At 36.7% G+C, this 27761-nt stretch overlaps 1 protein-coding gene across 2 annotated transcripts; it reads right to left on the reverse strand.

The window, feature by feature from the left end:
* On the reverse strand, window positions 1-27761 carry LOC140155116 (potassium voltage-gated channel protein Shaw-like). Of its 2 annotated transcripts, none has more exons than XM_072177821.1 (4): window positions 26738-27761; window positions 16209-17082; window positions 4147-4431; window positions 1-1501 (listed from the first exon to the last, which is right to left on the reverse strand). In XM_072177821.1, the coding sequence occupies exons 1-4, from the start codon at window positions 27353-27355 to the stop codon at window positions 1434-1436; spliced, it is 1845 nt and encodes a 614-aa protein (XP_072033922.1). In that variant the 5' UTR covers window positions 27356-27761; the 3' UTR covers window positions 1-1433. The 2 variants fall into 2 exon arrangements, with proteins under 2 accessions (XP_072033922.1, XP_072033921.1); XM_072177820.1 differs by having other exon boundaries at window positions 4147-4437.

A 27761-nucleotide genomic window follows, 5' to 3' on the forward strand; every position in this document is an offset into this window, starting at 1 on the left:
AAAATTATTTGATATCAGAATGACATTCTTCGTATTCAGAATGCAATTCGATATGTCTGATGTGCTCTAATGTCCCAAAATAAATACTGTCCAAACGTTCATACCCCAGCCCTTAATTATATATTTCTTTGATAGAACGTTTCTTTAAGAAACACAATCATATCTCATGTCATTATATAATATTATGTTTACGCATATCCCATATCATGTAAAATATCATAATTATGCGTGACATGGTCTCCGAACCATTTGATGTATGCGTTGTCAGATTCGGTACCTAATATCATTCAACCTTATTATCAGTAGGCATGACCGTGATGGATATACGTTGTAACTTTATATTGACGTCTCTATAACGTGAATTTCATCGACTGTGTCCAATGGATCAGAAGCCGTCGTCGCACAACAGGATTATCAAATGGTCATCAGCGTGTAACATAGGTTGGCCAAGTTGATCGTTATAGGCCATTGGTTAAAAGTTTTCAAAACCTGTGAAGAATATCGACATTAGTGCACTTAATGGTGGCGCCACGGGAGAGTGGTGGGTTCAAATGCCCACCCCAGTTAAAACTTTTGCTCCCCAGCACAAACCCACAATTACGATCATTTCCACTTTTTTGCGGCGATTTTGGCAAAATTGGTTGATTTTTCCCCCTCCCTCGAAATTTACTCTCTCCGCCAACAAAGTGTTTGTGGTGCCTCCACTTCCCGGAGATCCTCTCTATCCTGTCACTTGGTCAATCACCTGTCGCTCATCGTCACCATCAGCGACTGAACAACACAGTAGGCCTACAGTCGTCTCGTTGTAAACCTCCCCATCTCCCAAACAGCCTTCTCCATGACCCAATTCCGATTCCGTTTTCTGTTCACATTTTGTGGTGTAAATAGGGCCTGGGGCGGATCCAGATTTTTGATGTGGGTCTACTCATGAACTCGCTTCGCTCACCCAAATTTTCTGGCAAATGCGACTCTATTTGACATCTTGGGGAGATACCCTCTTAGGAATTGGACGATTGTGCAAAATCGGCACAAAATCGTCAATTTCCTTTTTCATCTGGGGACAGGTCCCACTGGATCCGCGTTTGCCTAGGTCTATTTAAGTTCAAATCAAACCGTATTTAGGAGTGAAGCCAATTGGAGATACTCTATATAAGCTGGATACAAGAATCACTGAATCACTGATTTTCAGACGGTGAATTTGATTTGAACCAATCAATAATACAGAGATTCCATTTTATGAGCAAATCTACCACAAGATTCCGCGTTCTTTGAATGGTAAAATCAACTAGTGTATGCGCTCTTCAAGGTTTACTTCGTGACGAATTTTGATCATGATAGAAGCCTTCACGATTACAAATAATCTATTGCTTCTTGCGTCATCTTTCCGCAATTCAAAGAAACATTGAAACCCAGTCTTCAAAGGGATCAATTGCTCAACCTTCTTCAACAACCATGGATGGCATGAACGATCTGCGTCTGGACGGTACTCGTGTGATACGACCTGCAATGCACAGAAAAGAAAGTGAGAAAAAAAATGAAATTCGCTCACATTTAGATATGCAGGCTAATTATTAAAAACAATATATCACGCAAATATATTAGTTGTTTTGTAAATAATTTACACAAGTGATATTACAAAAGGAAGGAAAGGACATAAGATTCAATAATTTACGAGTGTAATAATTATAGCTGCAAGTATAAAAGCTAGATCAATATGTCCAAGGTAACGATGCCCATGATAAGACGACGCGTTGGTCGTCTTATATGGTCGCACGTTGACGTGCACGATTCAAACCACCTGCTCCGCTCCATCATTTCACTTTCTCTGACTAATATCATCAAAATTAGATGTTTTTACAAAAACAAGAAATGCGCTATTTGCTGTGTTTTCCCTTCTTATAATTCTATAAATTGTTGAGGTGCTTCACATCCACACATACCTGATACCATACCACCAAAGTGGCTAGAATACTTTGATATTACGAAACGTTGCGCTTTTGGTTCAATGTTTGGGGATCAGATATGGATTCCAAAGTTATTGTTAGCAGCTAGTTTTAGGTAGGGTGCCGGTATCAGGAAAACTTGCATTATAATCAGGCACCCGGTATCAGGAAAACTTGCATTATAATCAGGCACTCGGTATCAGGAAACTTGCATTATAATCGTGCTCCGACCGAGTATCAAGAAAATTGCATTATAATCGTGCGCCCGGAGTCAGGAAAACCTGCAGTATAGTCAGGCACCCAATACCAGGAAAACTTGCATTATAATCGAGCACCATATATCAGGAAAACTTGCATTATAATCGGGCACCCGGTATCAGGAAAACTTGCATTATAATCAGGTACACGGTATCAGGAAAACTTGCATTAGTACAAGTCAACCAGTATCAGGAAAACTTGCATTATAATCGGGCACCCGGTATCAGGTAAACTTGCATTATACTCAAGCACCCGGTATCAGGAAACTTGCATTATAATCCGGGCACCCGGTATCAGGAAAACTTGCATTATAATCAGGCACCCGGTATCAGGAAAACTTGCATTATAATCGTGCACCCGATATCAGGAATGCTTGCATTATAATTGAGCACCCGGTATCAGGAAGACTTACATTATAATCGAGCACCGGTATCAGGAAGACTTGCATTATAATCAGGCAGCCAGTATTAGGAAAACTTGCATTATATTTGGGCAACCGTGATTAGATAAAACTTGCATTATAATCGGGCACCCGGAATCAGGAAACCTTGCACTATAATCAGGCAACCGGTATCAGGAAAACTTGCATTATAATCGGGCACCCGGAATCAGGAAACCTTGCATTGTAATCAGGCATCCGGTATCAGGAAAACCTGCATTATAATCAGGCACCCAATATCAGGAATGCTTGCATTATAATCGAGCACCGGTATCAGGAAGACTTGCATTATAATCAGGCACCCGATATTAGGAAAACTTGCATTATATTTGGGCAACCGTGATTAGATAAAAGTTGCATTATAATCGGGCACCCGGAATCAGGAAACCTTGTATTATAATCAGGCATCCGGTATCAGCAAAACTTGCATTATAATCGGGAACCTTGTAACTGGAAAACTTGCATTACAATAAGGCACCGGTATCAGGAAAACCTGCATTATAATCAGGCACCCAATATCAGGAAGACTTGCATTATAATCAAGCACCCGGAATCAGGAAACTTGCATTATAATCCGGGCACCCGGTATCAGGAAAACTTACATTATAATCGGGCAGCCGTTATCAGGAAAACTTGCATTATAATCAGGCATCCACTATCAGGAAAACTTGCATTAAATCGGGCACCCTGTATCAGGAAGACTTGCATTATAATCAGGCAGCCGGTATCAGGAAACCTTGTATTATAATCGGGTACCGGTATTAGGAAAACTTACATTATAATCAGGTACCCTGTATCTGGAAAACTTTCATTATATTTGGGCAACCGTGATTAGCAAATACACTTGGATTATAATCAAGCAAACGGTATCAGGTAAACTTGCATTGTAATTAGGCGCCCGGTAGGCCCTATCGGGAAAACTTACATAATATTTGGGCAACTGTGATTAGCAAAATAATACACTTGCATTTATAAAATCAGGCACCCAGTATCAGGAAAACTTGCATTAAATCATGAACCCGGTATCAGGAAAACTTGCATAATATTCGGGCAACCGTGATTAGCAAAATAATACACAAGTGCATTTATATAATCAGGCACCCAGTATCAGGAAAACTTGCATTATAATCGGGTACTCGGTATCAGGAAAACTTGTATTATAATCGGGTACTCGGTATCAGGAAAACTTGCATTATAATTGAGTACTTGGTATCATGGAAACGTGATTATACTCAAGCACCCGGTATCCGGAAGACTTATGTTATAATCGGGAACCCGGCATCAGGAAAGCTTGCATTATAATCAGGCACCCGGTATCAGGAAAACTTGCATTATATTCGGGCACCCGGTATCAGGAAAACTTGCATTATAATTGAGCACGTGGTATCAGGGAAACCAGACACTAGGTTGTAGTTTAAATGTGTATTATTAATAACACCTTCATTTTCCTCCTATAACTTCCTATATCAGTAACGTAATAAAAAAAATTTGGAGGATTATACTTACCATTTGCTCTTCTTCCTGCTCCGGGCCCAGCTGGTCCTCCATTCGGCACCAGACTTGCTCTTTTACTTAGTCTAGAACGAGGATGGAGGTTGGGTTGAGACGGAGATACATCTGGTCCTCTGTCAGATTTATCGGAATGTGCCGGTGACGGTGTTGTTGGAATTGGCGATGTAGGTGATGTAGATCCGTAATCGTTTAGTTCATCGGTAAAAGTTACAGTAATTTCTGTTTTCTCCCCTTTGGCTGTGTTGGGTAGTTTATCTGTTCCATTTGCATTGACTGAACCTGAAACTAAAGGAAAGAGTAAAATAGGAAAACAAAAGAACACAAATCAGGTTAATAAAATCATATCAATATTGTTACGAGTCTTACTTGACTCAAGGCCAAAATCACCTTTTACTCGAACTCACACGAATGCACAACACAAATACACTGTTTATTTAAGCTAACAAAATCTAAGTCTTTAATTGAGAACAGAGTATGATTGGTACATATAATAACAATATCGCATATACAATAAAATCACACAATGCCAGTTTTACTCTATGACTACTTAACCAGCTGTCTTCTTGTTGGTGATCCTAGAGTTCTTGCAATGTTCTGGACGACTGATGTAATATATCCTTATTCGCTTGTCCTGCGAAGTCCAGTGTACACTTGCGCTTATAAATCCTTGCGTATAAAATCCTCATACGAAAATGATGATGCTTTCTCCAATCTCCTTTGCGCTGTTATCTCCACAAATATATCTCCTTGCGCTGCTTTCTTCTCAAATATCTCCTTGCGCTGCTTTCTTCAAAAATGGTGCTTCTTTCACCATTCTCTCTTTCTCCAGGGAACAGGTTTCTTTAACACAGCTCCGCTGTTTTTTGAAAGATGCGTGGCCTTCACAAACCCAGCAAACTCCAGCAATTTGACAGAAGAACTTTTAATCCTTTGATGAGGAAGAGCACTTTTGTGTGCTCGCTGTCTTCTTCGTTGCTGTATTAAAATTAGCTCAATTATTGGCTATATAAACTGGTTAAAATGCACTTCTTTTTGAAGCACGAAGACCATCACACACATGTGGAGTTTCTCAATCTCCCACGGCATTCTGTAAAGTCCCAACAAAAACCTCCAGCTTTTTATATCAGTACTCATGCAAAAACCCATCATCTATTAATAAACCATTACTTCAATCACATTTTCACAACATTGCTGCAATCTTGGGATTTCCCAAGATTAATTATACACATTCACATTACATCACTTCCTGGGGGGTTTTCCTGATGGTGCAATAATGAACAGGGGCTTTCCAAGTTCCAAACATAGATCTGACTTTGTTTACAATAATTTGGGGGAATTCCAAAAATGACTTTCCACACCATTATCTTGCACGTACAAGGGGGTTTCCCATCTCATGACATACTTTCAGCTTGTAAACAAAGTTAAATAATTAAATCAAATTAAATTACTCAGGGCACATCACACCCTCCCCCTTAAGAGAAGAAAGTTCGAATGTAATGAAAACTTTCTTAAATGTTTTCTTCTTTTACATCAACTTCAACATATTATCAACTTTGAGTATTTAACTCATCATACACAGTGACTACTTGTCACACACATCTTCCCTTTTAAAGGAATTTTTTGTTTGTCACTTTTTATGCAATTCTGGACAGGGCATCAGCCATTACATTGTCTTTTCCCTTAATATGTTTGATGTCCAGATTGTACTCTTGCAAGGTCAAACTCCACCTCACCAGTCTTTGGTTTTTGTTCTTCATCCTGTTGATGAAGGTGAGGGGATTGTGATCTGTGAAAACAAGCACAGGGTATACTGTGGTACCCAAATACACATCAAAATGTAGCAATGCTAATAGCAATGCTAGACACTCCTTCTCAATTGTGGAGTAATTTCTCTGGTGCTTGTTGAATTTCCTTGAAAAGTAACAAATGGGGTGATCTATTTGATCTTCACCCTCTTGCATCACAACACCTCCACAGCCTATGTCACTGGCATCAACAGTCAACTTGAACTGCTTCTGAAAATCAGGTGCAGTAAGTACTGGTGAACTCATGAGTATTGATTTGACTTTGTGAAAAGCATTTTCACACTGTTCTGACCAAATGAATTTTGCATCTTTCTTCAACAAATCAGTCAAAGGACTTGCTATCTCTGAAAAGTTTGGACAGAACTTTCTATAATAGCCAACCATTCCTAGAAATCTCATGAGTGCCTTCTTGTTTACAGGTGTGGGGTATTGCTCAATTGCTTCAACTTTGGCTTTAATAGGTTTCACCTGACCTTGACCTACAACATATCCTAAGTATGTGACTGTGGCATGGCAAAACTCACTTTTTACCAGATTGACTGTCAATTGTACTTCAGACAGCTTCTTAAACAATTGATGGAGTTGTTCCATGTGTTGTTCCCAAGTTTGACTGTAAACAATCAAATCATCTACATACGCTTCACATCCCTCTATGTCTGCCACAATTTGATTTACCATTCTCTGAAAGGTTGCGGGTGCATTTTTCAACCCAAATGGCATAACTTTGTATTGGTAAAGACCAAATGGTGTACAAAAAGCAGAAATCTCTTTGGCATGGTCTGTGAGCGGAACCTGCCAGTACCCTTTCAAAAGATCAAATTTGCTAACAAATTTTGCATTCCCAATTTTGTCTATGCAATCATCAATTCTTGGAATTGGGTACGAGTCTGTCTTTGAATGAACATTTGCAGCTCTCATGTCTGCGACCAATCGGTATGAACCATCAGGCTTGGGAACAAGAATACATGGTGAACTCCACTCACTACTACTTGGTTCTATGATATCATTGTCTAGCATATAATTAATCTCATTTTTGAGATGTTCCATTTTCAATGGATTGACTCTATAAGGATGCTGCTTGATTGGTTTTGTATCACCAACATCTACATCATGAAATGCAGCATTTGTTCTACTAATTGGCGTATCAGGAAATATATTGTCAAATTTGTGAATCAAATTTGCAATTTGACTTTGTTGATCTTGAGAAAGATGACCTAACTTTGAGTCCAAATTAGTGAGCACATCAGAATTGTTCAATTTTACATTATACTCTTTGTGCTCCAGCTCTTTATCCTGGTCAAATGTGACATCAGAATTGTCATCTTTACTCTTGTCTACATTGGCGATTTTGTCTACATCGGCATGTTTGTCTACATTATCAGCATGTTTTACTGTACACACAGGTTTTGGAATGCCACTGTCACTTCTTTCAACATACTCTTTGAGCATATTTATGTGGCATAACTGCCTGCTCTTGCGTCTACCAGGAGTCTTGATAATATAATCTACTTCACCCACTTTTGACTCTACCTCACATGGGCCATGATATCTGGCTTGCAATGGGTGTCCTGGAATTGGAAACAGTACTAGAACTTTGTCACCTGGTTTGAACACTCTCTCTTTGGCATGTTTATCATACCATTGTTTCATTTTGGCCTGACCCTGTTTCAAGTTCTCTTTGGCGATATCAGTTACTCTGTTAAGCCTATGCTTAAAATTGGAGACATAATCCAATAAATTGATATCTGATTTCTCATTGAGCCACTTTTCTTTCAACAACTTTAAGGGCCCGCGCACTGTGTGTCCAAACACTAACTCAAAAGGACTAAATCCTAAAGTTTCCTGAACAGCTTCCCTAGCAGCAAACAACAACAAGTGTACTCCCTCATCCCAGTCCCTCTGAAATTCCAAACAATATGTCCTGATCATGTTCTTCAATGTTTGGTGGAACCTTTCTAGTGCACCTTGTGATTCTGGATGGTAAGCACTTGAGGTATACTGTTCTATACCTAATTGATACATGACCTGCTGAAATACTCCAGAAGTAAAGTTTGATCCTTGGTCTGACTGTATGGACTTGGGGAGCCCCACAAATGTGAAGAACTTGGTTAAAGCTTTCACTATTGTCACTGCTTTAATATTTCTCAAGGGTATGGCTTCAGGAAAGCGTGTTGACGCGCACATAATTGTCAGAAGGTATTGATTACCTGACTTAGTCTTTGGTAGGGGGCCTACACAATCAATAATAACCCTACTAAATGGTTCATCAAAGGCTGGAATTGGCTTTAATGGAGCAGGAGGTATTTTCTGATTTGGCTTCCCTACTACTTGGCATATGTGACATGTTTTGCAATATTCAGAAACATCTTTTCTGAGAGTGGGCCACCAGAAATGTCTCAGAATTCTTTCATGAGTTTTCTTAACACCCAAATGCCCTGCCATGGGACTATCATGTGCTATGTTAATAACTTCAGTGTGGTAGAGTTTTGGTACCACAATTTGGTGCACTACCTTCCACTCTTCATCGGCAGGCACATCAGGTGGGCGCCATTTTCTCATTAGCACTCCATCTTGTTTGTAAAAACAAACAGAATTTTGTTCTGCTTCTTCTAGGGTCAATGCCCTTTGATTGATCTCTTTGAGTTCTGGGTCATTTTGTTGCTCCAGAATCAGCTTGTCATGACTTAATGGGTCTCTCATGGTTTCCTCAATTTGTTCATGCTCAGAGGCTGTGTCATTTGTAGGGGTATTTTTATCCCCAGGAGAAGGAAGTTTATCTTCTTTCTCATTCAACTGTGACACAAATGTGTCTTCCAAATTGTAGCCTAAGTCATCAATTTGGTTGTCCTCAATTGTTTCTAATGAGGCTCTCTTACTCATTGCCCGTGTCACTGCACATGCAGGAAATATCTCCTCTTCCTCACTATTATCATCCTGTATACAGGGCTTATCTGTGACTATTGGGTCAGGAAAAACCTTCCCCCTGCCAGATCATTTCCTAGCAACATGGACACTCCCTTGACTGGCAATTCATGTCTAACTCCTATGGTTACAGGACCAGAAACCAAGTCAGATGTCAAGTTAATTTTGTGGAGAGGTACACTAATTATTTCCATCCCAATACCCTGGATCAACGCATTACCTGCTGAACTAGCCTCATTAAAGGGCAAAGTTCCTTCCAGAATCATAGACCGTGCACAACACGTATCTCGCACAATCTTAATGGGCTTTGGACTACCATTCTCACCAAGTGATACTACTCCCTCCAACACAAATGGTTCAAATTCTTCACACACCTTGTCTGTCTCACCTCCCTTTTGTGGGAATTCTTGTTTCTTGATTTGACTGACTTGTTTCTTTGACACAAGTGACACTGCACATCCTACAGTATTACTAGCAGTTTGCTGCTGTTTTTGTGCGTCTTGTCTGCCTTTTAAGAAATAACACTGGGTCATCGTATGCCCTGGTCTCTTACAATGAGTACAAGTTACTTTGGCTTTAAATTCAGTCCCAAATTTTGCTCTGTTACCTGAACTCCCTGGGGTCCCTCTACCACCAGCACTATGCTGTGAATTAGACTGAGGTTTCACTTCTTGTTTACCACCCTGATTTGTTCTAGGTTGATTATGGCTGAACCTGTTTGAATAACTTCTGTTATGACTAAATCTACTCCCATTCAATTTGTGAGTTAAACCATAGTCGTCCGCCATTGTCGCTGCTTCGTTTAGCGTCTTAATTTTGCTAGCGCTTTCATCCAAATGGGTTTTAATGTCAACGTGGACACATTTCTTGAACTCTTCTATAAGAACTAATTGCTTAAGTTGGCCGAAATCATCTTTGACTTCTTTTGACCCAAGCCACCTGTCAAACATTTGTTCTTTTACTCTAGCAAATTCTACATGGGTTTGATCTGCTTGCTTTCTTGAATCTCTGAACTTTTGTCTGTATGCTTCAGGCACCAGTTCATATGCCTTGAGAACTGCCTGTTTGACTTCTTCATAATCATTACACTTCTCTATTGGTAGAGCTGAGTAAATTTCCCTGGCCTTCCCCACAAAACTACTTTGTAACAGTAGGGTCCAATGCTCTGGAGGCCATTTCAAATTTGTAGCTACCTTTTCAAAATGTTGAAAGTACTCGTCAACTTCTTTCTCTTTGAATTTAGGCACAAGCTTTACATACTTTGTAACATCAAAGCCTGACTTTGACTTTGAGGAGAAACTTGATGAGTATTTGTCACCTAGCTTAGCCAACTTCTCTTGTTCAAACTCAATTTCTTTTTCTTTCAAATGTGCTTCCATTTGAATTTTTGCTAGTTTTTCCTTTTCTTCCATTTCTAATTTGTGGTGCTCAAGCGCCATCTTTTCTTGGCGTGCTTTTTCTTCCATTGCTAGTTTTTGTTTTTCAATGTCTAGCCGTTCTTGTCTTTCTTGTTTTTCATTCTCTAACTTGATAATTTCCAGTTTTTCTTTTTGATCCATTTCCATTTTCTTTTGGTCCATTTCCATTTTCCTCAATTCTAATTGAATTTCCAACTCTTTCAACTTAAATGCTGAGTCCCCACCAATTTCTACTTCAAGTTTCTCTTCCAAATAGGATTCATCAAAATATCTTCCCCGACCAAAACATCTATCAAGGCATTTTTGATTATTTGCTTTCTTGTAGCTTGCTTTACTTTCAAGTCATAATGTTGGGCAAATGCCAATAAATCAGGCTTCTTCAACTCATCAAACTTCTCCCAATTTATAGTTTCAAGAAACTCTTCTGCTTTGAACTCTGTCATACTGTACTTTCACTTTCAAGACTCAGTAAATGAATGTTAACTTTTTTTACAGTGTATTTTCCCGGACGCGAGCCCCCAATTTTTGTTACGAGTCTTACTTGACTCAAGGCCAAAATCACCTTTTACTCGAACTCACACGAATGCACAACACAAATACACTGTTTATTTAAGCTAACAAAATCTAAGTCTTTAATTGAGAACAGAGTATGATTGGTACATATAATAACAATATCGCATATACAATAAAATCACACAATGCCAGTTTTACTCTATGACTACTTAACCAGCTGTCTTCTTGTTGGTGATCCTAGAGTTCTTGCAATGTTCTGGACGACTGATGTAATATATCCTTATTCGCTTGTCCTGCGAAGTCCAGTGTACACTTGCGCTTATAAATCCTTGCGTATAAAATCCTCATACGAAAATGATGATGCTTTCTCCAATCTCCTTTGCGCTGTTATCTCCACAAATATATCTCCTTGCGCTGCTTTCTTCTCAAATATCTCCTTGCGCTGCTTTCTTCAAAAAATGGTGCTTCTTTCACCATTCTCTCTTTCTCCAGGGAACAGGTTTCTTTAACACAGCTCCGCTGTTTTTTGAAAGATGCGTGGCCTTCACAAACCCAGCAAACTCCAGCAATTTGACAGAAGAACTTTTAATCCTTTGATGAGGAAGAGCACTTTTGTGTGCTCGCTGTCTTCTTCGTTGCTGTATTAAAATTAGCTCAATTATTGGCTATATAAACTGGTTAAAATGCACTTCTTTTTTTTTTTTTTTTTACCATCACACACATGTGGAGTTTCTCAATCTCCCACGGCATTCTGTAAAGTCCCAACAACAACCTCCAGCTTTTTATATCAGTACTCATGCAAAAACCCATCATCTATTAATAAACCATTACTTCAATCACATTTTCACAACATTGCTGCAATCTTGGGATTTCCCAAGATTAATTATACACATTCACATTACATCACTTCCTGGGGGGTTTTCCTGATGGTGCAATAATGAACAGGGGCTTTCCAAGTTCCAAACATAGATCTGACTTTGTTTACAATAATTTGGGGGAATTCCAAAAATGACTTTCCACACCATTATCTTGCACGTACAAGGGGGTTTCCCATCTCATGACATACTTTCAGCTTGTAAACAAAGTTAAATAATTAAATCAAATTAAATTACTCAGGGCACATCACAATATCAATATCATATCGTATCAATATCATATCATATCGTATCGTATCATATCATATCATATCATATCAATATCATATCATATCATATCATATCATATCATATCATATCATATCATATCATATCATATCATATCATATCATAATCAAACAACAAAGAAAACATGCTTAAATTGTTTTTATTTTTTCAATACCAGTCACATAAACTATTGCAATATCGTATCAATATCATATCATATCGTATCGTATCATATCATATCATATCAATATCATATCATATCATATCATATCATATCATATCATAATCAAACAACAAATCAGGTTAATAAAATCATATCATATCAATATCATATCGTATCATATCATATCATATCATATCATATCATATAATATCAATATCATATCATATCATATCATATCATATCATATCATATCATATCATATCATATCATATCATATCATATCATAATCAAACAACAAAGAAAACATGCTTAAATTGTTTTTATTTTTTCAATACCAGTCACATAAACTATTGCATTATCCATATTTTTTGTCAATATAGACACATCCTGATTTATTATTATGTGATGACGTTTGTGTGTAGTTGGTACTTTTTACATTTGATTGATTCATAAATGGCAGGCTTACTGTTAGATTTACACATTTATTGTTTGATCGATGATCTTGATATGATCTTGTCTCGTTACCATGGTTTATATATTGGAACAAATACCAACATTAATGAGGTCTGATGTTTATAATGTGATTACGTATCTGATTGTAAATGCAGACGCAATATATAAAACTCAATTGAAATCATAAAGCAGCATTATCTGACACAGTATCAGTGGCTTAAGGGGGTACTACACTCGTCGATAAATTTGTGCCCATTTTTGCATTTTTCTCAAAAACTAATAACACAGTGGTAACAAAAGTTATGTATATTATAGGGGCAAGGAATCCAGTTATTACACTGGAATTTCAGTGACCCAAGACAAGCGGTTCGTTATTTATGATCATTTCCTAATATATTATACTGAACCGCTTGTCTTGGGTCACTGAAATTTCAGTGTAGTAATTCGATTCCTTGCCCCAATAATATACATAACTTTTGTAACCAGCGTGTTATCATTTTTTGAGAAAAATGCAAAAATAGTCACAAATTTACCAAAGGGGTGTAGTACCCCCTTAACACATGCAGTTTGAAGGACACTGTAACACTGAATCCATTTTTTCTTCTGACATGTTTAAACATGCATATAGTGTTAAGTGACGCAGATGTTTAAATTACACCAGAATATGTTTTTTTAATTTTGCATACATGAATTCACCAACTGCGGTTACTGGTATTTTACCTTTACCATACTAAGTCACCCGGCCGGCCCACGTCCAGTACACTCACCATCAATCATTTTTTTAAACAAATTTTAGATTTTTTAAAGAAAATTTGAATGTCATATTGTTGGTTAATCTATTGGATCTCCAGTTTGTGTGTTTGTTAATAGGTATCCATCCACCTGACTTGTTTCGATTGCCATGACAACTGCTCCCAGTACCTGTAACAGCTGCCGGTTTTCCGGCTTGTGTTCTCTTGTGTTGTCGTTGAATAGCCTACGTTTCTTTTTCTGTTGGGTTTTTCCTGGAGCATGGTTCATTAATAGGAAACAAATTAATCAATATCAATAGCTCCTTGTGAAAATGCCAAACAATAAGTTAAAGCCGATTGAAATTAAAGACAATTTATTTAATTTAGGACTCGATATTGGAAAATTAATGTATTGAATATATTGCAAGAAGGTTGACAATATTAGATGGTCCAATCAACAACCTCATGATCCCTACATTTTCTCCGTCAAAATGGAGATTTTTGGCTCATGGACCCTGTGAAATTTTAGAGGTAAAATATGTTTTGTGTGGATTTTGTCAGGAAAAATATGTCTAAAATGGGTTAACTATTTATCATTCTATGAGGACTTCAAGCAAACATTTTTTGTTCTCATAATTATTAGACGTGTTTAGGATTGAAATACCGGCATGCAATGACGCGGTCAGTAAGTCCTTGGAGATAACGACATACGTAGGATGAGTTGATCGGTTAGACTATACCATTTTGCACTCAACACGATTATCTAGTTCTCTTTGAAGACATCTAAATGAAAATGTCTTTGCATTCATTCGACCTGATTTTGGTAGGTTAAAACAGTTACACGGGATTACCGAATTTAAAATAGTTTTAAATCAATCAGGTTTTCGTTGGTCTGAGACAACTAGACCGGCAAAAGGATCCCCATGTGTCCGATGACATCTCACGTAAAAAGTCGGCAGCGCGTGCATTCAGGAAGATGATTCAGCTTTGAAGTTATACAGACACAAATTATTTCCAAAAAATTGTTTAAACTATAGACTTTCAGCACATGAATGGAAAATTCAACAAACCTTGATTAGCGGACGGGTATTTTTTTACAGGATGGGCATTTTTACAGGACGGGCAAGTCAGTGTAGCCGAAAATCGGAAGTTACCCTGATCGGAACCGACTGTAGCGAGGTCTTTAAAATTATCATGGGTAATCTGCCCCCTTTTCCAGATGAGACAAAGGTAAATACCTTACAATACCAACGTGTCATGTTTCTTCCTATCAGCTATCTTATCAAAAGAAGTCGTTTCATGTTGTGACGGACTTGACTTTTTAGTGACCTTTTATGACCAAACGTCACACATTGAAAATTGAAAGTTAGTAGTATTTTTTTCTGTCCTCTTTCAATATTCACTCAAAACATTTTAATTACATAATTATTTTAATCAAATGAATCCAGTACGAGGTTTTTCGTTTACATTGTGAACATTATTAGTTATTAATGTTGTTTAGTTGGATGTTCTGATGACAAATTGCCATATGCCACATTACACTATTTGCAAAGCTTGTCTTCTGCCATGTACGTATTGATGACCCATTTATCACGGAGAGATTCCATTTCATTGATAATATACAAAAGAATTCAATCCATTGTTGGATACGTCCATGTGTTTGTAATTACTTTTACTACGATTTTGATGATTGAAAAAAAATAGTACTAGAGGTAAACCTCTAAATTTCCCAATTTCTTAATAAAATAATTTGTTTGTCTTGTTGGCCTATAAGCACATCCTAAGTGTTAGTGCCAAATTGCAACAATTCACATTACATTTAAATAGCTCCAATATGCTGAAAATATAGTTAAAAGGGTAAGAGCGTAAATCCGTTTTTGAAAGGGGGGACACAATTATCATTATTAGTCATGTCATTGCCTGTGTGACGAAGGTGTATTGTTTTAAATGAAGCCCCAATTTAAGCTATTTGGTGCGCCATTTTTACCCTTATGTGGTTATTGTACGACGTATAGAAGGGGGGGGGTCTGAGGGTCAGAAGTGGGATAATTTTTAAAACGAAGACCCAATTGAAGCCATTTGGTGCACCCCATTTTACTCTATTACTGTAATACCAAAATGTAGGTATTTTTGAGATGTCTTAAAACATACATTTCTAGAAAATTGAAAGGTTTCCTTCCGAAAATTATGTTTCATGCACTTGGAATACATATTATAAATGAGACTGATCGCTATACTAGGTCTCAAAAGCACGATGGTTAGAAAATCAAAAGGCTTCCCTCAGACAATGCCGTTTTACTTGGAATGCGTGTTTATTGCTACTAGTATTCAGAATATCTTAATATATAGTACCTTTTGTTTTGATTTTAAATTTAATATATAGTTTGAAATGCAAAAGGGGCCTACGGGATGCCAAATACGGTACAAAAAGGTCTCAGAAACATAATTTTAACGAAAATGGTCTCAAATTGCTCGTCATAAGCCTATAATAACAAGTCAAATAAGAAGTAGCTATCACCATCTAGGATGGTTTGTTATCTATATAGGAAACACCGCAAATAGGACTGGTCATGACCACTGTGGGTCATAACTACTAGGCCTATATGGGATGAACTTTATGCAACGTCAGCAACAAAGCGTTCTAGACAGTCTTAGGGATGAAATAAAAGCTCGACCGGGGGCAACTGCCGGTTCCGGGCGGATCCGTCCGGTTGGAGTCGTTTCCATTGCTCTAAACAACGGAACGCGGTTCAACCGCCGGTAACCGTCCATCAACCTCTGGTCGAGTTTTCATTTCATCCCTTAGTTGAGAGGAGTTAACCCGAAAGAAGTCTCTTGAGACCATCTTTGCTGTATGTGGTTTCAGTGCATGCAAGACACATGTTATCGGTCAATGCCAAATTACTAACCTGTTTTGATGCCACTGTCATCACTTCTGATACTATTATTGTCATATTCATTAGTACTTTGTGTTGAATAACCACTAATACTGGACGATATGTTCGCTCCACCCTGTGCCTTCAACGCATCGGCTGCTCCAACCAACACCCGCCTTCTTTTCTTTGGTAATTTCTTATTAGCTTGAGCATGAGTGTAGTATAAGGCAAAGTTATTGACAATTACAGGGACGGGAAGGGCGAGAGTTAGCACACCTATCACTGACGTCATAGCTCCTACGATACATCCAAGCCATGTACGAGGCACTTTATCTCCATATCCTACCGTTGTCATGGTAACCACAGCCCACCAGAATCCAACAGGAATGCTTTCAAAATCGTTTTTAGCCTCTTCCGAAGCAATCCATTTTTCGGCGTAATAAACTAAACTGGATGATATAAGTACTCCAAGTCCAACGAAAACAATAAGTAGAAGCAATTCATTAGCACTTGCTCTTAACGTATGCACTAAAATCTGCAATCCACTTAAATGTCTTGCTAATTTGAAAACGCGAAATAATCTGGCAATTCTGAGGAAGCTTAAGAAGTCTTCCCAACCACCAGACGAGTGCAGGTCAGCCATTCTGAAGATGAAGTCAACATAGAACGGCACACATGCAACTATGTCCACGATATTTTCAACAGTTAAGAAAAATTTCTTCCTTGATGGGCAGAAGATATATCTGACGATGAGTTCCAGGGTGAACCATAGTACACTGATTCCTTCCAAGACGAATAACCAGAGGACAGGTCTTTCAGTAATATCTTCACGAAACGTCTCAATAGTCTCCATACAAAATGACATCACTGATATCAACACGAAAAATAACGACGCAAAAGCCAAAACCTGTAAAGAGAATAGAAAAGAATTGCCGAAAGTGTGTGAAATTATTTGAAAAGTATTGTTTAGGAGTACTAAAACAAAGAACACTTATGGCATAAACTCACTACAAAAACAACAACAAAACAATTGCATGACTTTAAAAATGTATTATATCCAGGTGTCCCCAAAAAGGTTACATATATAACGTAGACTTTCCTGACTTTGGAACTACTTATAAAGTTTATTTTTATAATCTTGTAGAGGTGCAGCTATAAGCTGATAAGCGTGGTAAGTTTATATTTATAGGGCGGACTCCCTTCCTTATCTTATGGAAATTACACACTTTTGAAAATGTCCAAGTTTTTTCCTTATGGAGCATTTGAAATATCTCCATAAGGTTGGTTATTCCTGAACCCATAAGTGGCTCCACTGTGGAATAACTAACAGGACCACGCATCATAAAATCACCAAACGCTTCACTGGGTAGAATTCCTAGAGACCTTTATTGTTGGCATTTGTTGCAATCAATTTGTAATAATGTCTAATGCCCTGTTGTGCATTTTACCTTATGGAGCATTGTATCTCCACAAGAAAAAAAATATCCGTAAGGTAAAGGCTGTTCCAAAACCCAGAATTGGCTCCACAGGGTATTAGCGATAAGGCACACACAGTGTGGGCCACTATACAGATCAACAAACAAACACACACATAATGTAGATTTTCCTGACGCTGGACTGCCTTGCAACAATATACATACCCCTTGTGTTTTCTTTTTATATATGAATTATGTGAAAGGAAACCACTCTTTGACTCACAAATCTATTTTTTCTTTCCTGAATTACCATTTACTTCCTTGTATATATTGTATTCGGGTTCAGGGGCCTCAAGGACTATGTGGGTTGGGCATTAGTGCTGATAAAGGAGATGTTAAAAGGGGCACACACTGCTCCTTGTGCATGGGCCCGAAGCTCTTGCTATAACACGCCCTTGATTGTTGAAATCAATTTACATCAATGTCTAAACTAATGCCCTGTGGTGCATTTTTCCTCATGGAGCATTGTTTTGAGTCTCTACAAGAAAAAAAATCTCCGTAAGGTAAAGGCTGTTCCAAAACCCAGAATTGGCTCCACATGGCATTAGCGATAAGGCACCCACAGTGTGGGCCACTATACAGATCAACAAACAAACACGTACATAATGTAGACTTTCCTGACACTGGACTGCCTTGCAACAATATACATACCCCCATTCCTAGGTAGAAATTATTATTATTAAGAGTACAACGATGAAAATAGGTCTCAACTTGCATGGTTGTGTTGCGAACATATCGACCATAAAGTCAACATGGTAAGAGTATGCATGTAAGTAGTACAGCTGTATCAATACATATGTTTGCTGCAACACCAGATATCGCCACTTAACCTCATTACCACACGGATGTAAGTAACTTGGTGCTAAAATAATACAGCCTACCAAGCAGGATAGAAAATAGGCAAATGTAGAAATGAATTGTACATTTTGTCTCAACATAAACTTGAAGAAATTACAGTTCGATACATACGGTATTCTTATTTATCAAAAATTGACTATGGCATAGTCTAAGTTATATTTTGAACATGAACTCACTGATTGTCGTTGTTGTTTTTGGTTATTGCTATGTGTTCATGTAATGTGTAGGGTGTGTGCTGTGTTCGTGGGTGTAAATATTATCACTTTAAATCGCCTTAATTCCAATAATTGAGGAATTTGTAAGAATATCAAATACAAAGATTACATTTAATAAGTTTTAAACAAGTCAATAATTTGGATCAGTATCTTTTAAAACAAGATTGGTTACATGGTGATTAAAATCTTGAAACACTTCTGCAGAAACTAATTATGCGGCCAATTAGATTATGAGTATTATGGAGGTAATAGTTGGCAAAGGGCTTATGCTTTATTGGATCGCTGGATTTTTGGATAAACGCTATATCACGCTCTGGTACGTCTTCGTTCCTAGAAGTCTTTATCTGGGCCATAATAACAGTCCCACTAATCTCATATCCCTGCACTAATTAACCCAAAATACTAATACGGTGAGATTTATGATGGCAAGAATACAAAACGGTGGAACTTGTTTCAAATCGAGTCGGTTTTATGACAACATGATATCATATTTTTACAAAGACTAAACTAACCAATTAACAGACAAGGGGAATTTATGCTTGAGGTATATGCGTAGTTTTGTCACCTTGCCTAGCCTGGTTCACATAATGAAAACATAGTTACATTAGCTGATTGGTTCCACGATTTCATCTAAAGGTTTCGGCTTCTTGTTTTATAAAGATGTTATCCAAGCTTACCATGATAAGTCTATTACATAGCGTGAGACAAAGGGCAACCAAATCCTGACCTAGATAGATTTAAATCTCTTTTTCGTACTACTAAGCGGCGTAGGCTTGAATTGCCATTGGTATGTCAAAAGGTTCAATATTTTGACACAATATACATATTTTAAAATACAAGTCTTGAAAAATTGAATTAACAAGAATGTATCGTATGTTATATAAACTATGTAATCCTGCGGACCTTTTCACAAATAACCTAGTGGTGTTAAAATGGGATCTGGGTTTTTGGTTGTTTATTTTATTTACGCGGGCTATTAATTTACCCCAATTCAATTCAATTCAATTCAATTCAATTCAAGTTTATTTGGTTTCTTCTCACATATATACAAATTATTATTAAATACAGATAATCAAATGCATTATAAATTATATGAGATGTGGATGCCATCAAGAACGCTGAGCGTGTGGCTGATGGCACCCAAGGTTACATGAAAATATTACAATGAAAAACATAGAATTAATTAATATTTGTGATGGGTTATCACAAGAAGCCATTTGTATGCGTACATCAATATAATTATGCTCATCAACAAACACACCCCAGATTTAAACGCACCCCATTCGTATGGGGTGCGTTTTCCTGCTAAAATTTCCATCAAATTTAGATACAATAAGAAACTATATTAGACATTTGTATTAATTTTGTGCAAGGAGGGCCAATTTCAGGAAAGTCTACCTTAATATGTGTTCGTGGGTCTAGCGGTGGGTGGGTGGATTGAGGTGTGTTTGTTGATGAGCATAATTATATTGATGTACGCATACAAATGGCTTCTTGTGATAACCCATCACAAATATTAATTAATGAGCACTAAGCACAGTACATAATTGAAGATTATGTATTGCAGGGAGGTTCAGAGTCAGGAAAGTTGACATTACTGTGTGGTTTGATGTGGTCATGGTGGTAGTGGATGCGTATGCGTTTAGTGTTTTCAAAGTATGCATTTTGCATGGGGTTTGGTAGTGTGGGGTGCGCGAGCTGTAACATAGCCAGGACTTTTTCAGAGGGAGGGCAAAGAGGGGAAGGAGGAAAGGCAACTTTCAATGGGGGGGGGTTGACAAAATTTGACGAAAATTGTAAAAATGGGCTAAAAACACAAACATGCATAATAATCTTAAATATCAGGGCGGCCAGCATTCCACGGGGAGGCAAGACTTCTCACAGGGAGATGGCAGCTTTGTTCCCCTCCTACGCCGCGCCACCGGGCGCGGGTGTATATGGGTGTGTGTTGGGGTTGTGGGTGTGTTTGCCGATGTACATAATGTTAAATTAATACACATCGACAAATGGCTGCCTGTGATAACCCATTACATCACAAACATCAATTAGTGAAGCATACACTCGGGGCATTATTAAAGATCATTTTGTAGGGAGGTTCAGAGTCAGGAAAGTTTACATTAGTGTGTATTTTGGTATGCAGGAGGACTAAGCGTTTTGATCAGTGTTATCAAACATGATGTCCTTGAAATATGTTGTTATTTTATAGTTTTGTTTATTTCAATAATTGAGAGTGCTGATTGGTATATAATTATTATAATGAAGCGCTTCATTCCTGGACTAAGCATTTCAGATTCATCATATCCCAGGGGATATACCCTTTCACATTATTCATGAAGTGTTTAAACTTAACCACATCATGTACACGGTCGTTAATCATACAAACCACTCCAGGCTTTTCATTACATTAAGGAATATAAAGCACGATCACACTGATTATGTTGAAGCTTAATCCGCTCAATTAGAAGATTGTATCGACCACGTTAAAGTCAAAAGTTGAATATTTGAAATAATATATGAATGTTTTAGGTGTAATAATATCATAAGTATTATGCCCGGGGTGTTATGCTCAGTTGTAACTTTATAAGATCAATTTTGGTGATTATAAGCTGATAGAGTACAAGAAGGTATTCAAATCTGTTCATTCCATTTTAAAATAAGTCATTTTTATGATGATTTCAGACGTGTTTTACAGTTCAGAAGCCGACAAGAAACAGTAACCATTCAAAGTACCGTAATGTTCGTGGATCGCTATCAGCATAGCTGTTATTTTCAAGTGAAGTTTCGCTCTTTCCCTCTTGTTTCAGAATCATGCCTTACACCACGTCTTTTAATACGTCCACGCATATCTGCACGTGCTAGAGATATAAACGGCTCAAATGAATCGGAAGAAATGAGCTCCTGCCGAGCCTCCCGTCAATAATACCGCATTGCTGCTTGTCCCAAGTCAATTAACTCATATCAAATAAATGAACCGGCAAAAGTTCTATGCCACATCATATAAACAATATTTCAATAACGACTCCTAATTATTTCCATGTCATTTGAAACAGACAATGCTCTATTGTTTTAATGTTTTTCAAATTTTGAGTCATTCGCACCTTTTTGTTTTCCACATTTGTTGCCATGGTTTCCACGCATCATCATCCCATTCTCTACTCGACATATCTAAACTATCTTTTTCAGATATTTACATCTTCGGGTTTTTTCACGTTTAAGTTTTGATTAACAGAATATGCAAATTAGAGCACATGTTCCATGATTTTCAAACACCATTTACAATTTCTTGATAAATTTATTTATTATTATTGAGTACTAACAATGCATTATTCACTATATGACAATGTTGTGACGTACATTGGGATATAAATATAGGAGAATGCATCATGAATTCCATTGTCTTAAACATGTTAAAATATTCATTGTATATTACTTAATTAAGCACATGAGTCATATATGTATGAAAAAAAGACTAATAGTTTGTTTTGGTGTCATTATAATGTTGTTTTGATGGTATTATATAACATAGATTATTATTTCCTTGCGTTTCGTCATGTTCGTCAGTCAATGTGCAATAATATTCCAGTCTTTTCATTCTACCTTGGTATCATTTTCAAAAAGTGTGCAATGTGGATGTGCAAGGTAACAATATCGAATAATGCATTGTTACTACTCAATAATTGTGCAATAAAGGGGTTTGTTTGTTTGTTTGTTTGTTTTATTCCTTCTTTAATCTGGGCAATTCAATCAGGTGAAAATTAATCACCTGTTCTTCCTTGTGGCACCTGTTCTTCCTTGTGGCCCAGGGTAACAATACAACATCAACATCAACAAAATTATTCAAAAAGGTTTAAAAAATACTACGTACATTCAAATACACAATATAAGAAAGTGGTAAAATTTAGTCAAATACAATACTTATACTTAATTTGTTTAAAATACTACAAATACACTACATACATTAATACATCAAGAACCAAAAGTGGGAAACCCAAATAAAGCATTATAACTACCTGAATGGTAAAACACTAAAAACAAATGAACCAGCATAGCTAATTAATTTACATCAAACATACTGATTGCACAAAATATCAAACTGAACCATTTATCAAATATCAAGAAAGAAAATAATTCAATACGAAGACTGATTGCACAAAGACAAACAATTTTGTTTTATCAAAAATAAATGTAGTCACAACCTGCAAAACATTCAAGACTTATAATATATTCAAGAATCATAAAAATGAGGTTTGTATATTGTTTTGTAAAGTTGCGGTCCTAATCGGAAGAGGTGATTTCAATTCAAGACCACGTGAATTCCACATCTTAACACTTTGATTAAGAATGAGCGTCTACTATATAGCTTCAATAATTCTTCTATTCAAACGGATATCATTAATCCTTTTTGTCATATTTGTCAATAATTAAAAAAATTACAAGTAAACATTATACAAAGTAAACTGGGCTCAAAAAGAAACTTATAATTGTTCACAAGGTCAAATCTTAAAATCCTGTCCATACAAATGAACCAAAATGACACACGAGATTAATTCAATACTCTAGTCTAAAAACATGCATGTCAGTAACCAAGCAGTTTCCCAACTGACATAACAGCAAAATCCCATGGAACAGCTTCCTGGACCAAATGTCACAGCACATTAGATGTGCGTGTTCCAAAGCAACTTTAACAGTAATGTAGACTTTCCTGTCTCAGGATCGCCTCACAAAAATAACACTCGTACCAAACCAACATAAACGCACCCCGACATTCATTTGGCGAACACGTACGCATACCCCCTCCCCCGTGCGCCCAACACTAGCTCTCACGAATACCTTCATTTGTTTTGTTTGTTTGTTTGTTTGTTTGTTATGTATAAAAGGTTATAACTCAATATAACTCAATGTATAATTTAAGAATATGATTAACAATTAATTTGTGTAATATTGAAATGATTTGAGTATAATTTTTACACATATTAGGTAACTATTTGACATTATCATTAAGGATTTCTGTACTTTATTACAAAGTATTGAGTCAAGTTTTTTCTGCGTGGCTGATGACCTCATAAGTTAAGCAGGTCGGACACTCATGACAACACATGTGCTAAACTTTCAATGTACTCATCATGTATACTATTATCACAACCCCGTCTGCTATTTGATCCTTCGTTTACTATCATGTTGTCCTTTGCTATTGATCCGCTTGTCAGATTTCAAAAGGCCAAAGTGGCAATTGTTCATCAAGTTCAAATTCAATTCAATTTACTTGCAGATGTGTGATGTATACAAATCATCTGTTCATCCATATGGTAAATAAAGATTTAGAAATAAGGGCCAATAAAATGAAATAGAAATAATGATATAAGACCCTTGTGATTGTCTAACCTGGAATTGAGGAGAGAAATCCTCTCAAAACTATTTACATAATCATAGCAGTGATGTAAAATCAAAGATAAGCACTTTATTATTGTTTTTTTTCTTGTCTTGCATTCACTGCATATGTCTTGCAATGTGACCATCTCATTACTCTTTTGACTTCAAATGAATTTAGTTTACTAAAGACCTTAGTGGCATTTAATTTCTAGCTATTTCTTATGCAAATTATAGGCTAATTGACGCAATAAACGTACATTTGTTGAAGTTTTTTTCTTCATCTCTCACGATGAATTATATGGGTCACATGGAAGGCATTCTAAACTCTGTATTCTAAATGTTATCGCGTCGTTCTTATTTCACAGATTATTACAGTCACGCATAAAACGTATATTTAATTGAATCATAACATCAATCTGCAGACTCCCTTAAGCATGGAAGCACCATTGGAAGCAATTCGCCATTCCATAATTCGATAACCTTAAATCGAGCAATACCATTGTTCCAAATGAAAATTCGTCTCAAATTACTAAGAATTTGTGATATGTAAGCTGATTATTTTACATAGATTTTTAAATGTATATTACAATTAGTAAAATTACAACTTTCCTTAACACTCCACTAAATGAAACTCAATTTCTGCAAATATAAAACAATTTGTGCCCCGTTGTCGTAGTATAGGATACAATTTTGAGGTTAATGTCACTGGAGTCGTTTCCGGGCGTGACTTTTAAATTCTTCAATGGTATTTTCTATCATCTTTCTGAATGTTTCGATTACTTATTTAACCGCACGACAATACAAATTTTGGTAAATATAAAATAATTTCTCCATTCTGCCCTAAATTTTTAACAACTTGGCATATTTTCTATAGTGTGTTTGGTTTTGCTGTATATCTGTTTTTTAAAAGCATGAAGTACAGATCAAACTGTGTCCTTTTTTCAGAAATTTATATCTTGGCATCTGTTCAATTAACAAATGTAGTAAAAATGTTTTAAACATCTAATGTCAACTTTTGTTGTATGGATGTATATGATAGACATGAAATTGTTTATTATTTTTAGCACGTAAAGAACATATTCAATTCCTCGAAAGCGTTATCTTGTTTATTGTGTCAGATAAAAAAAACAAACTCGATAAATGAAATGTCATCACATTCTCTTTCCCATCAATTCAATTTGATATTATGTTTCTGGCGTATTATCTTGTTTATTTAGACCACAGAATGTGATTTAGACAGTTACATAAGCTTGACTAAATGTGATCGCATTTCTCAGAGGTCGAATAGATGTCTTTACAGCCTTTTCACATTACCTCATACTGTTAGTATAATCTGGATACTAATGAAAATAATTATCAAACCTTTGTTTTAAAATATTTTCAGATAGTAAGAATTATACATTGGTATATAAACATGATAAATGAGAACCCATAGCATTAGCAAGTATTGAGCTGCTGATAAAAGTAAACAATTAGCCTACATATGATTTAGGTTAATAAGTTAATTCAGGCCTACGTCAAGTTTCAGGAAATCTGATCTGTTTTAACAGTTTTATCACAGTACACTTTTGATGTGTGATGGTATGATATCTACGATGAAATACATGACCACCAAGGCAGTTTGGAATGACAATTGCCCATTAGCTTCATTTCACTATCGTACGTGACCGGGTTATATTAATATATTTGCATAGATAAAGGGTATGTTTTTTTTTTTTAAACGGTCGTTCCGTGTGGAAAGACACACGTGTCCTGATAGGACCCTTGATTTCCCAATAAGCTTGTTGGCCTTATTAAATCAAATGAAAGGAAAATGGATGGAAGTTAATATACGATTACAGCAAAGAGAGACGTTAAAGAACGCCACAGACTATTCGAAAAGAGCAGGGGATCGTCCTGTTAAAGACGTTCTAAAATTGTTGACGTAATTTTCAGCAAAAAATATCATCATTATCTCTTGTTCGAAATTCAATTCGCAGATGATGACAATCAATATTTAATTTGATTTTCCACCTACGCAACACCTTGTGTTTCTTGATGACCCTTTTTACTAGCTTGTTTCTTTGTTTTAGAGTATATCCATTTTTCAATGTACAAAAACATTTTGAAAATTTAAATGCTGTAAGTAACTGACCAACCCTCTCGTAATATTCATGTACCTATGACAGTTTTTGACTTAAGCATACAATATTTACACATTCAAGTCACTACATCTCTGGTTCCCGTGATCCCGTCAAAACTTTTCCGTAAGCATTATGTGCTATAAACAGACACGGTTCATTTAAACTTTCGTCCAACATATAAATCGTTTCTCATTTCGTGATCCTTGCATCCTCTTTTTATGACATTTTTCAGCAGATACATACGAAAAAAAGCTTATTCCCAAAATTTCAGTTGATTCCGATTTTGTAAGAATTGTTTTGTACGTCAGCATTATGTAGCCAGAGGTTTCCAGTGGTATAAAAATCTCAACTTTTTTGAGAAAAGTGTGGGGGGGGGGATGATGCTGTGGATCACGAAATGCCCTTTTAAATATAAATACATGCTTAAAGGTTCTGATTCACATGATACCATTTTCGTTTAAATATTTTACACACAGAAGTGGTATTATCTTTAAAAATTTGATTATCTGTAAAATACTTACGGTAGCGGCTCTAGAAGAGTATGGGTCTTCTAACAAGAGCCACACCCTTGGTTGCCATCTACTATACCATCCTCTACTTTGTCTTTCTTCCACCTCGATACCAAATATCCTAGCAACATCATCCTCATCCTCACTATTATCCATGCTGTCGTTGTCATCGTTACCCGTCAACTTGGCCAGCGTTTCTTGTGCATCACGATGTTGGGTATAATTAGCCCAGCAACATGGTTCAATTTGTTTTTCATCAATCCCCCAAAATTGAAGTTCATCTTCAAAAAGCGGCCCACAAACATCACACGGTGCATGTAACTTTCCAGTTCTATAAAAATTTAAAATTGCTTCAAAAACTCGAGGATGTCTATCAAAATAGAACTCCCTGTTTATAGGATCGTAATCAGTATTGCTCATAGATGTAGTCTGTGCTAGCCATGCGAGTCTTGTATCGGGAATGTTAAGTAATGTAGTTTTGTAAGTTTCGTGGCGGATACCGCCAACATTTATTCGGACCCTGTTGTCCGATTTTGCTTGTGATACTCTTAAGGCTTGTAATTGCTCCACCGCAGACCCCCCTTCTTCGTCGTCATCTTCTTCCGCCACCCTATCTAGGGATGTAGTCATTTTACACCAGCCTGAGCTATCGCTCAATCTGGGCACTTTCAATCTATTATGCACCTTTTCTCCAGTTGAAGAACACTAATCCAGACAAAATACTTGCTTTTTCAAATTGTCGTATATTGTGAACAAAATTCCAGTGTTCACATCATCGACATTAATAATTCTGTAATGTTGTCAAAACAAACTTTGTAAACAGGACATATTATTGCAAATTCGGTATTAATTTCCACCAAAAGTAATTCTAACTCAAATAATTATCCAAGCATCGCCATGATATAACTGCTAATCGTAAAACACACAACAGAAGGTATAAGATGGAAGTGAAGAACAGAAAATAACGTTGTTCGCCTCTGGTGAACAAGACGTTCATTCCGGAACCGTTGGTATAGAAGCAAAAAAGAAACACAAC

The sequence above is a fragment of the Amphiura filiformis genome, chromosome 6 (assembly GCF_039555335.1).
Source record: "Amphiura filiformis chromosome 6, Afil_fr2py, whole genome shotgun sequence".
Lineage (NCBI taxonomy): Eukaryota > Metazoa > Echinodermata > Ophiuroidea > Amphilepidida > Amphiuridae > Amphiura > Amphiura filiformis.